Source organism: Osmia lignaria, chromosome 10 (assembly GCF_051020975.1).
Source record: "Osmia lignaria lignaria isolate PbOS001 chromosome 10, iyOsmLign1, whole genome shotgun sequence".
Classification (NCBI taxonomy): domain Eukaryota; kingdom Metazoa; phylum Arthropoda; class Insecta; order Hymenoptera; family Megachilidae; genus Osmia; species Osmia lignaria.
In genome coordinates, this window is record NC_135041.1 from 12,195,883 (window position 1) to 12,208,097 (window position 12,215).

Genomic DNA, 12,215 nt, shown 5'->3' on the forward strand with positions numbered 1-12,215 from the left:
TGTATCATCGATAATGAAGGAGTACTTACATGCAGGTGCAATCTCTCACATTTTTCTCGCATTAGAAATAATGTGCATGAGATGCGCGCACAGTAACATGTTTAACATTTCACTAATGTCAAACATCTTCGCACTTCGATCATTTTGTAGTAATACATGCACACAAGATATGCATATGTTTGGTATACGGGTGCTGCTTATGTAAATGAACGGTCGTATACGAGCTTTCTTTCGTTCGACACCGTTAATAAAATCTCACTTTCCGCGAGTCATCGAAGTTGTGTCCACGCGATCGGTAAAAGTGCATTACCAAATGATCGATTCTGTGACACGATCGTAAGTATCAAACAATTTTATGCGGAATGCAATATTGCTGCGTTCGAAAATATCTACATTGGACATCACCCATTACCAATGAAATTCCGATGAGTGAAATCATCACTCTGAGAAATAATCTTCCAAAGAGAAGACCGAGCGAAGAATATGTCAAGCTGTGTGCAACTTTTACTCGAATGATTTAAATCGCTAGTGTAATTTAAATAGCCGACACATGCATTATAGATAAAAATGTAAGGTATGTAAAGCTCAATGTCAGCATCTAATGAAATATCCATACTAATATTTTTAATAAATTTTCATAGATAACTACTCTAATAGAGAGCAATAGTATGTATTTCCTATCTACTGATACAAAATGATGCGAATGCTAACGCATCATTGACCTTCGAACGATTAAAATGCGAATTGAACGAAACGGATCCAATCGAAGATTAAAGTCGTAATAGAACACGGGTTAAGTGAATCATTCACAGACACGTATACAGGGGACACTCATCACTGGAAGTATTTTACGCAGATGTGCCGAGCGACGCGTGCCCCAGGATCCAGTGGTGGTGGAAATGCCTCTTCGGCCAGCTTTTACAGGGGAGCGCCTGACCCCCCCGTGTACACGTACACACACGTGCGAGATAGGGAACCGGGAGTCACACCTGGCCCTTAAAAATAGCATTGGCGTGATTTTGTGACGTCGTTCATGGCGTGCGCGCTGTATAATGTAAAAATGCATATATGTGCAATCGTCAAAGTGTTAATTTTTAATTTTATTATCTTAGCTTCACTTCAATTTGCTTGTCCAACTTAATCTTCTACTCTTTTCATTCGTATTATTAATATTACTTTTATTACTGTATTGTTGCATTTGTTGCCTTGCTACATTTCTAATGTTTATTCTAATCAGTATTAATCCTGAATTACAACTTCATATAAAATACTACGATTAATAAGAATCCTCCTATGGTTTTAAAAACCAATCGAACGTAGTTCCTGTTCACGCCATTGCATCCCCGCCGAGTAGAATGCACCTAGTTACGCTTTGGCGGTTACACAAGGGTCACATATGCCGTGGTATACGGGGGTACACGTACTGTATAAAGGTATGCAACCCCGTGGACGCGACAAAAGAGAAGGGGAGGAGCTGTATTTTTATACGGGTTGGCTTTCGAGCTCGAGGCGGGGAGAGTAGCGCGACTTACGGGAGGAAGTCGGAAGCGGCACTATTCGAGTCAGTCGTTCGCGAAGCACCAATACGTTTGGATCGATTACCTTGTTTCCAATTGATTATAGATTTTGTCCATTAAAGAACAGGTCAACGTAGAAACATTGAATTCGTAAAGTTATTGGAAATCGATCATCAAACGATTCAGTGATGATCCTATCAAGCGTTTAAATTAGAGCCATTTGTTTAAAAGTGTTTAAAACTTAATTTTATCGTTAGTGCGAAGGAATGTTTTCGGCGCAAACGTGAAAAACGATCGGATTCTCCATGGGGGTTGTTACGGACACCATAAGGTCCTCCTGGCACGCGACCTGTGGGAGGGTCGTTTCGCTCTGTTGAATCGTGAAACTACCCTACCGTGCGATCGCGTTATTCCGCTGCTCATCCTCGTCGTTGCCACGGGAGCTTCAAAGTGAACTTTTCAAAACTCTCTAATCTTCGTTCTAACGACGTCGGTTGTACAAGGAATTAAACTTCGATCAACGTAAAAGTCGGTCGTGGAAAATTGATAAAAAATGAGCGCGTTCAAGAGACATCAAAGCAAAGTGTTCTGGAATCATATGGCTACGCAGGATCTAGAAAGTGTAGATCCTTTTGTCGCGAGAAACGATTTCACCAGGTCTAAGCAGAATCATGGACCCATCCACGATATACCCGAAGAGGAAGCGGAAGAACGATCGTCCAGCATCAACGAAAGCGACACGTTCGAAACCGCGAACGTAACGGCGATTCGGATTTGCCCGAACGGGAATGAAAATTCGCAGGACCTCTATCATGCGACAACGATTCACGAGGGAAACGATCTGATGACTCAGATGTAAGTGAAATTGCGATAGAAATGACGAACGGCATTCGCTCGCTCATTATCTGCTTTTTCCTTATCACGCCGACACCGCTATTCTAATTGCTTCAATTACAGGATCGTACGATACATTTTTTACCAATCAACTCGTTTCTTGATCGTTGTTTTACGATCCAAGATATTACCAAGAGACATCGATGCCTTTATTCGCGCGTACATTTATGAAATATTGGCAATGTTAATAATAATTTACGAATATGTTTTCAGGGTAACTATGGATATAAAGGACGAAGACAAAGAAGATGAGGAAAATGTAGCTGTTCCGATAAATCGATCTTGCAGTCCTTTGAGTCAGGATCTGAGGAGCCTGGATTCTGGCTTCTCCGATTCCGAACGATCGAACTGCTCCGAATTATACGAGAACGAAACACCGCGACGCCGTAGAAGGCGGAAACGAGTGAGAGATCGAAAACATGGAATACATTCGCGAGCCGGTGCCACTTGGCTGGAACACGAGACTCTTCCGGATCCTACGTACACTTCGACGCCCAAGGACTCCCGAATTTTACCTCGGAATACAATGGTCCTTAATGCGTATACCGCGCGAAGCGTGCCGAGAATGCAAAGGTAATTGAAACGCTGTAGATTGAATAAGAAATTATAACGCGGAAGTTAATCGATTAGGATCAGATACAGTACACAAGACTGATTCTAAATAATAATTTATCAGTGATTTATTTATGCTATTGGTAAAATCTCAAATGCCAAAATGTTTTCTGATCCATCATCGAATAATTAGAATTATACATTATGTAAATTCTGATTTTACTATTCAGAGGTAACGATGCTGTTATGATAAGTCTGATGAATAATAACACGAAATTATAGCATTATTAGATGCTAGACTGCGCTAAACGTATTATCTTTGAAACCAAGCCGCACCTCGTAGCAGCCGATAAGGTGCGAAGAATGTATGTTTTAAGAACACGAATCGTCACGATAATGTCCCCCGTGCTGAGCCAAGCGATAGGAATGCAATACGTAAAATACTTCCCGTGTTATTACTCTGGTGTTTCGTAAACTGTAATCTACCCCTGTACGATGGTTGACCGCCGTGCGCACACGTTTGCGGGTCATCATTCTCCAGGTGCATTGGAAGTAGCACAACTGATTGCAAAGAATATTAAATACTCATTATACACACTACTCGCGATGAAAACGACTCGACTTGCATTTCATTTATGACGAAAAGCGTAATCAACAAATTTATACAATACGTAACTTGATAATTGTTCAGAGAACGCCATGTGTTTGAAGTTCTCAACCAGGAAAGATAAATAATTGACGGTAACTTGTTTTGTAAGATTGTCAAAGAAAGATGATGGTTGCATAATTTTCCAATTAATATTCAGGCGTGTATATATTAAATTAATATGCATGCGACGTGCTTGGAAATGGCAAAGTCAATAGTATCCTTTAGGAACTCGTTAAGTTCCTAACGTCGTAAATGGAACGCGTAGGAAAATTCCGTGACATATAATCAATTAACATCGATTAATGCATAGTCGAGCATCTGCAACGTAAATTGAACTTGGTTACTAGAGCAGCTTAAAGACTAAACGTAGAGACTGAAGTATTAGTACGAGGAAGTAGGATAAAAAGGATGATCAATTTACATACTTGCTTTGTAACGTTCTATCATGTTTTCTCACTTACATAAAAAGATATTTCCATTTGACTGATGATAAAAAGAAGTGACTAACTGTAACTTCGTTTTCCATTCACGATTCATTCTACACCCAAGGAAGATTTGGCTCTTTGATCAAAGCAATCGTACGACACAAAAGAGGATCGCGTAACTTATTACCATTTTCATTTTCCTTTACTCGTTATTGTCACGAGAATTACTGATGACTGGATTTTGAAAAGTTCCTCTACTAACTTAATAATCCATGAATGTAATTAAATATGTCTCATTGTTAACCATCGATTTTTCATGAGCCGCGTTCGTCCGCAAGAAAAGAACGTAACAACTGCAGCGCGATAGATCTACGATACGGTGGAGATAATTTTTTTTCGACACCCAGTAGATTTACACGCGGTCGTACGTGATTCAATGCATCGTGCCACACGAGGAATACGTAAATGAAAGAACGAAGACGAGGTTTGACTCAACCACGGCCGTGGTCCGAAGCGACGACAGCAAACGTAGGAAGAATTCATGCTACCGCGTGGATCGTGTGCAGGTGACGGAGTGTAGCTTAGTCAAAGAAATGGGATTAGTCATCAACGTCCATGAGAGAACGATTCTAGTTCCGGAGGTAGCCGATTAGTCAGCTATAGCTCCTGTACCCGTTCCTCGTCGAGCCGATTGTTCCGCAAGGGTATCGTGCACCTGGTTATGCGCCTTGGAATTGGACAGTGGTTAGGCCTTAACTATGTCGTGGCGACAGTAGCCGAGACGCGTGTCTCGTTATGGCAAGATTAAGGTACCGTAGATTCTCGCGTCGATACAGTGCCTTTTCGTAAGCACCTCGATACGTTCCGCGTATTTTAAAAGATTTCTGTGAAATCTACAATTACGCGATTCCTTAATTCTACAAAATATGCGGTCGTTAAAGCATTAGGGTACCATAGATAACTGCGTTGATACAGCACTCTTCGAAAGCTTTCGTCGGCTATATTTAAGTAAACGCTTTATTTGGCAGAGATAAAAAAGGTATTCCGGAATTTGTTAGGAAACGATTGCTGGAAATCGCACGGTAGAAGTGGAATTTGACCAGCATTATCGATATCGAAGAGTAAGCGCATATTTTGAAAGTTGAGAAAACGTTGTTTATAGTTACGTAACGTGATATTGAATAATACGCGCGTTTCAATCGGATCGACATCGATCCATTTTGGTGAATCAGTCTCAACCAACGTAGACTAATGACTCGTTAATTGGCAACGAGAAGGCTAAAACGATTCCCGAGATGGATCAGCGTTGCATAAATTTCACGGTCCGCGAACAACGGACACGATTGTTTGCGCTATTAATATTGTTCAGATGAAATATGAAATTCTGAAACAGTCAGTACGTCGCAACTAAATGGTACCTTGTCGAATCATTGATTGTTACCTGTGATTTATTTTCATCCGCAGAACGGAGGAGGATCAAGTAGATGCATCAGCAATCCCAACGTCCATCTCGTTGGATGACGAATGTCTTGGCGATTTCCTGTACGCAGCCGAACCACCAGAGGATGCCGCGGAACCGAGAAGCGGTAACTCCTCGATAACGACGAACTCTTACGAGGCCGAGTCAACGTCCAAGTCCCTCCAACATTGCAGGACCTACAGACAATCGTCATCGGTTAGAGCGTGGCTAAGCAATCTCGCGATGGAAACCGAAACCGAGTGTAATAATACTCTCCAAAGTAAAGCTCTGCCACGACGGAAACATCGTGAGTTATTGAGCGAAAAGGATGAAATGAACGACCTGAAGACTCTGTCCTCTTTAGCTACAGCAGCTGCGAATAAACTGTTGATAAGGGCAGAGCAATTCGACAAACATTACGAATATATTTTTGAGTAAGTATACTGGAAAGACATATGAAAAATGAAATGCAGAAAATACTAATGACTATATCTTTTTCTTTTCAGCAAAGTGTCGCATTTAGAAAGAGGCAGATCGGAGAAAGAACTTTTACGTGCCATCGAGGACGATGCCTTTTCCGTTCTTTCAGAGTTGGGTGCACCGCCTCCTCGTAGAATACAACAGACCAGCTTGAAAGGAATACTGTCGCAGCTGGAAAGCATCAAGAATTACGTAGACAGCGCTGTGGATACTCGTTTAGATTTTTATATCGAGAAAATAGTCAGAGGGTTGGAAGAATCGCCAAAAGACGAGACCACGGTAGCTAGAGGTTCCTTAGCAGCTCTGACTGCTCTAGGTTTAGCAGGACCTCGGGCAGGAAGTAGCATCACCAGATGTTCAGGTATCAGGGCGCTTCTGACGTCTCTCCTCACCGCTGGAAGGACGTCGATCGACTTCGTTACAGCTTCTTTACGGGCTTTGGCAAGCGTGTGTTCTTCTGCCACGGCGATTCACCAGTTCGTTAAAGACGGAGGTCCAGAGATACTGACGGATCTGCTAATCGCAGAGAAAATGTCTGAGAAAGAAAAAATGGAAGCAACCGCGTTAGTCGTACAAATAACTGCGCCATGGGTCAATGCTTTAGGTCTACCTTACTTGGAACCTTTTGCAAAAGACTTAATTCCTTCCTTGAATCGTCTAGTCGAGAGTACTAATTGCGGGCAAACATTGTTACTGGTCGCAGCTGCGTTCAATCATCTCTCCAAGTCCAGGAAGTGCGCCTTCGTGATATTGGAACACGGAACTGTAAAGAAATTGTTGAAAACTGTTAAAAAGTCGACTGGAAAAAACGTTTGGTTGATGGAACAAGTGGCAGCTCTTATCAGTGAACTGGCGCGCATCCCTGAGGCTCGACCACACCTGGCGGAAGCTCGAGCCTCTATCGCGTTGGTTTCCTTTCTCAGAATGAGACCCCCGGGCTTAGAAGACGCTTACAGACGTTTAGAAATTACTGCCGCGGCCGCGCTCACAAGACTGTGCGTAGATCCAGAGATTGCGAGGCAAGTAGTTGCTGTCGGAGGCGCGGATTGCCTTCCATCGTGCAGAATTGATGATCTTCTTACGGAAGATGAAGACCAAATTGAGGCGGGACTGCTGAAATATACGAAGTCATTGAGGAAAGCGTGTAGAAGAGCAGCAAAACAAATTGATATTGCAAAGGCTAGCGATTATAGTACCTTAAGTTAAAGATGTACTGACAAGAAGAGCACGTTAATCGATGAACTTCTACAATGTATAATTTTTAATATTAATTATTTACTTATAAATAGTATGTATCGCAATAAACTAATATGATATAGAATTATTTTTTAAATAATATTCATTTATTTACCAAAACTTACTTATCGGTAGTATTTCACGGTCAGATGACGCTAGCTACACTGTTTTCGAGTTGAGGCTGAACTTCGAATTCCGCGTCGGTAAAACAGTCAACGTTTCATCGAAAATTAGGTCGAACAGAAACTGATTTAAGCGCCACCTCAATTATCGCATGCTATCAAACAACTTCGTTCTTCCTAAATTCCATATTTTGTGACTTTCTTTTTATTTTATTTTTAACCGACTTCGAAAAGAAGGAGGTAATTAGTCATTTGTAATTAGTCAAAAATCATACAAGTTCCTTTTTCAGGAACTATAAAATTACTATAGTTATACGTTCTATATGGTAATATTGCAATCCCGAAAATACTTTTCTGAATTTAAACTATTGTTTCCCAATTAAAAAATATATAAATCTTTTTATAGTAGCTCTTAGCTTGATATCGCTTTCTAAAAGTTATCTTCAGAAAACGATATCAATTACCAGGTCACACCACGTGGAGGTGGCTACGTTAGCGACCCACCCTAAAATCATAAGAACGTGAAACCATTCAAAACAGGCAACATAAAATAAAAATTTAAACAATACAATCTTGAAATAGAAAATAAAATTAACATCCTAATATCAGAAACAATTGAGAAAATAATAATAATTTAACAATAAAATGCTGTAACGGAAAACATAATTATTAGGATTAGATATGCAATAACGTGAAACCATTCAAAACAGACAACATAAAATAAAAATTTAAACAATACAATCTTGAAATAGAAAATAGAATTAACATCCTAATATCAGAAACAATTGAGAAAATAACAATTCAACAATAAAATGCTGAAATAGAAAATATAATTAACATCCTAATATCAGAAACAATTGAGAAAATAACAATTCAACAATAAAATGCTGAAATAGAAAATATAATTAACATCCTAATATCAGAAACAATTGAGAAAATAACAATTCAACAATAAAATGCTGAAATAGAAAATATAATTAACATTATAATTTCTGTAACAATTAACAAAATAACAATTCAACAATAAAATGCTGAAATAGAAAATATAATTAACATCATAATTTCAGTAACAATTAAAAAATAATTCAACAATAAAATGTTGAAATAGAAAATATAATTAACATCATAATTTCGATTACAATTGAAATGAAAAATGCCGACAACAGAAAATATAATTACCATTATAATCTCAGTGCAAATTCATGTGCAAATCAATAAGAAAAGAATAATTTATTTCGATAAAGTAATAAACGAAAAATAAATAGGGGAAATAAAATCGCGAGTTGACCATTCACCGAGCTGGGTATTGAACTCGTAAAATTTCGAGTTTAATACGTCTTGGACCGTATTATTCATACCGTTCAAGGAAAAACACAAAAAATGAAAAAAGCAAATTAGCGAGCATAGTGACAGAATGACTGTCCATCCGAAGATGGAGAGCCATTAGTAGTTCCCCTCTTCTGGGCAAATTTTGCCGGGGCTCTTCAGCATATAGCCTCTTCTTTCTTCGGCAATAGCCTCACAAAAATCACTCGCGAAAATTTTACGTTTGCTCAGACATTTGTAAAAATGTAACACGTAAACGAGCAACGATCCCTTGAATCGCTACTCGCATACCTGCACAATTTTTGCAAATGTCCAAGCACAAAACACTTTTTAATTTCACTTCACTTCACTTCACTTCACTGCACTTTCACTTTAATACTTCATTTTTGTAATCGGGTCTAGTACCACGACTACGACTTACAAACTAATAAGGCTTGGCCTTGAAAAAATCAAGAGAGAATGCTAAATTAATTAATTGATAAATTAATTAAATTGCATTTTCATCTTTTCTCTTGATTTTTGGTTTCCCAAACCCAGATACAAGCTTCTCACGTATTAGAGGAGAATACGAAGAGAAACATGAAAGCTTGCTCTGGCCCTGCCTACTTATAAACTAAACTCAATCACACCAGAAGTAAACTACCTGCCTGCCTATCGCTATATTTAAAAAAGGGCAAAAATCATTCTCACAAAAATTCACTCCACGGTTCTCATACAACCACCCGGGTGCAAAAATGCCTACACCTAGAGAGAACGTCCCGGGACGCCTCCGACACCCGAGTTCAATTCAACTTTCACACTTTAATAAAATCATACCTTTTTGCTGAAATCGACTGACAAATAATAGTGAACATTATGCTAAAGTAATACATTTCATTTTCGTATTCTATTCAATTATCTAATGTAAAAATTGTTCAATTTATTCTTGATAAGTATTTTGTAATGTTATAGTAAGTTAAGATTGTTAATAAACGATATAAATCCCACATCCTAACCACACACACACATGTGGAACTTATATCGTGGTTCACTATTGGTTCACTACTTTTGTCAGTCGCCAAAATGTATTACACTTAAAACTAAACCTTGTCCACCGCCCTCCACCCACACGAGTACATCTAAGTACCCGAATGAGCTTTGGGCATAAAAATGAACAAGGCCAAAGGTATTTTCACCTACCAGTTTTCTTCATGTGTGCTGAAATGCCTAAGCTAAAACGTATGATTAGCAAAAACTAAAGATGATATTCTCACTTTATTAAAAGTAAGAATATCGGCGAAATTTCACGGCTCCGATTTAGTATATGGGCTGGCCCCCCACCCAGGGGGGTTTATTTTTAATAAAAGTGACTCGACTTTGCAAATATAAAGCTTGAAGAGCAAATACAGAAAAGCAAAATTGAGCAACTATGACATAAAACATGGTGCACTGCTAATATTAGTTGGCAACGGAGGTTCTTAGGCCCCCTGGACTTGCGCCCGACGCTACATACCACCCACCCCGCCTGGACGTCGTAACGCCAGGACAGGATGCACCCCTTCGCTATGAGCGCTACCCGCCCGTCCAACACGTTGCATCCAACGGTGTCAGATTGACGGACGCCCATAGTATAGACAAAAGGACTACAGTTTAGAATATGGTAACATATTTTCATATGTTCCGTATTCTAAAGCTGCGCCTGCAAAGGCCTAGTAATGCATGGGTTTATCTCCCATGAGATGGTGTTTCGCGGTCTTATGCCGCGGAATCCTTGTAACTAATTTGATTAAATAAATAAAATATTGGATTGAGTTTAAAAACCAAAAGGATTCCCACCAAATACTAGTCAGTGCATTGTCATATTTACTCTCGCGTTGGAAATTTTTCGCAACACTAATTAAAATAGAAAATCCTGATCTAAAAACATGACTAGTACATAAACATCTAACGGGCTAATATTTCACTATACTGATGAATGATGAGTGTGAATGATGAGTGTTTAGGGTCGAGAACCGTGAACGTGACAGAATGAATTTCAAGTACGAAAGGGAAACTTTATGCAATGCTTGAAGAGCAAATACCAATCCCCCTGGGGGCCAGCCCATATACTAAACTGATGCCAATTTCACGAGTAAAATTGGAAAAACGTTTCAATTTCAAGAGCGATTTCGTTATCAAAGTAAGTAGTTATAATAATTAATAGTAATCATGCTTATTACTTTGATATTGAAATCCGCTCATCGCGAAATAAATTCTTGTACATATAAAAAAGAAAGTGTATTGTGAAGTCGGAGGGTCATCCGACTTCTCTACATTTTTAAACTCGAAATCTATATATGTAAATATGTACAAGAAAACCCTATCCTGAGCTAAGGCATAAAATACACAAAAAAGCAATTTGCACGATTATCATTGTATAAAATAATACAGTGATATTCGTGGGTCACTATGCTCGCTCAAAAAATAAAAATTACAACCAATTCCCGTGTCGCTACGGACCATTCGTCCTACGACATGATGGGAACCGGAGGAACTTTAAAGCATGCGACTCACCGATCGTTGACTTGCACTACTGCACTCGTCTGTTGGCTCGTCAAAGAAACGGTATCTCTACTGGCCAAAGCACTCATCTGAAAGCATAAAAATCACGATTCTTGAACGATATATGTTTTCTCTCAATTTGTTGTAGTTAATATGCTAATACATAGGATAATTCAAAAATATGCATGCAAAATTATATGAGAATAACTACACCATAAAACACGGTAAAACACATGCAAATACATCCCAAAACACTCGAAGATCAAAACCATAGAACACTATAAAATATTTGCAAAATTATAGTAAAACACATAGGGTACCAATCCATAAAACCTACTAATAAATCCGTATAAATATGCCAAAACACAAAGGGTACTACTCCATAAAACCCACTAATAAATCCGTATAAATATGCCAAAACACATAGGGTACCACTCCATAAAACCCACTAATAAATCCGTAAATATATGCCAAAGCACAAAGGAAACCACACCATAAAACACAATAAAGCACATGCAGGTACATGGGGTACCACACCACACAGCACACTAATGCACTTGTATAAAAATGTCAGAACACATGGGTGACCACACTATAAGTCGCACTAATATATCCGTATAAATATTCCAAAACATGGGAAACACTATAGGAAACACCATAGGCACACACAGTAACAGTTGTGGTAACACACTGATAAATCCATGCACGAATATTCATAGTGTCAACCCGTACCGGTATATGTTTGACAGCTCGACCCGTATCCTTCGACGGTCGCGATAAGACTGATTAGATTTGACCTCTCTACAGGTCGCGCGTGTACCGGCGCGCAGCGCGCGCAATCAAGCATGACGTTTCGCTTCACCGGTTTCGCAGATTTAACTATTTCTATCTGATATTTGTTAATATTTGTTTAATTATTATTTTATATTTTACAATTGTTTATTAATCAAATTATTGTTATATCTATCTAAATTGTTTATTTCTTTACATTTCCGCGTGGGTATGTTGCAAAATTTTGTTTAATTATTCTATTAA

At 38.9% G+C, this 12,215-nt stretch overlaps 1 protein-coding gene and 1 long non-coding RNA gene across 4 annotated transcripts; one reads left to right on the forward strand and one right to left on the reverse strand.

Annotated features, from left to right (window-relative positions):
• Positions 1-268: 268 nt before the first annotated feature.
• Positions 269-7,297, forward strand: insc (INSC spindle orientation adaptor protein). Of its 3 annotated transcripts, none has more exons than XM_034337645.2 (5): positions 269-336; positions 1,775-2,372; positions 2,625-2,984; positions 5,502-5,930; positions 6,003-7,297. In XM_034337645.2, exons 2-5 carry the CDS (start codon positions 2,071-2,073, stop codon positions 7,180-7,182), a joined length of 2,271 nt encoding a protein of 756 aa, XP_034193536.2. In that variant the 5' UTR covers positions 269-336; positions 1,775-2,070; the 3' UTR covers positions 7,183-7,297. The 3 variants fall into 3 exon arrangements, with proteins under 3 accessions (XP_034193536.2, XP_076546528.1, XP_034193528.2); XM_076690413.1 differs by lacking the exon at positions 269-336 and adding an exon at positions 349-574; XM_034337637.2 differs by lacking the exon at positions 269-336 and having other exon boundaries at positions 1,185-2,372.
• LOC117610386 (uncharacterized) lies at positions 6,373-7,824 on the reverse strand. Its single transcript, XR_004582896.2, has 4 exons — positions 7,338-7,824; positions 7,173-7,221; positions 6,592-7,089; positions 6,373-6,511 (listed from the first exon to the last, which is right to left on the reverse strand). It is a non-coding gene; the product is annotated as an uncharacterized LOC117610386 (long non-coding RNA).
• Between the last annotated feature and the right edge of the window lie 4,391 nt (positions 7,825-12,215).

Excerpts from the sequence above, each read along its gene's own strand:
- insc (XM_034337645.2), top strand. The coding sequence starts at position 2,071 with ATGAGCGCGTTCAAGAGACATCAAAGCAAAGTGTTCTGGAATCATATG. Across the intron at positions 2,985-5,501 it reads AGCGTGCCGAGAATGCAAAG|AACGGAGGAGGATCAAGTAG; the intron begins GTAATTGAAACG and ends TTTCATCCGCAG. Across the intron at positions 5,931-6,002 it reads CATTACGAATATATTTTTGA|CAAAGTGTCGCATTTAGAAA; the intron begins GTAAGTATACTG and ends TTTTCTTTTCAG.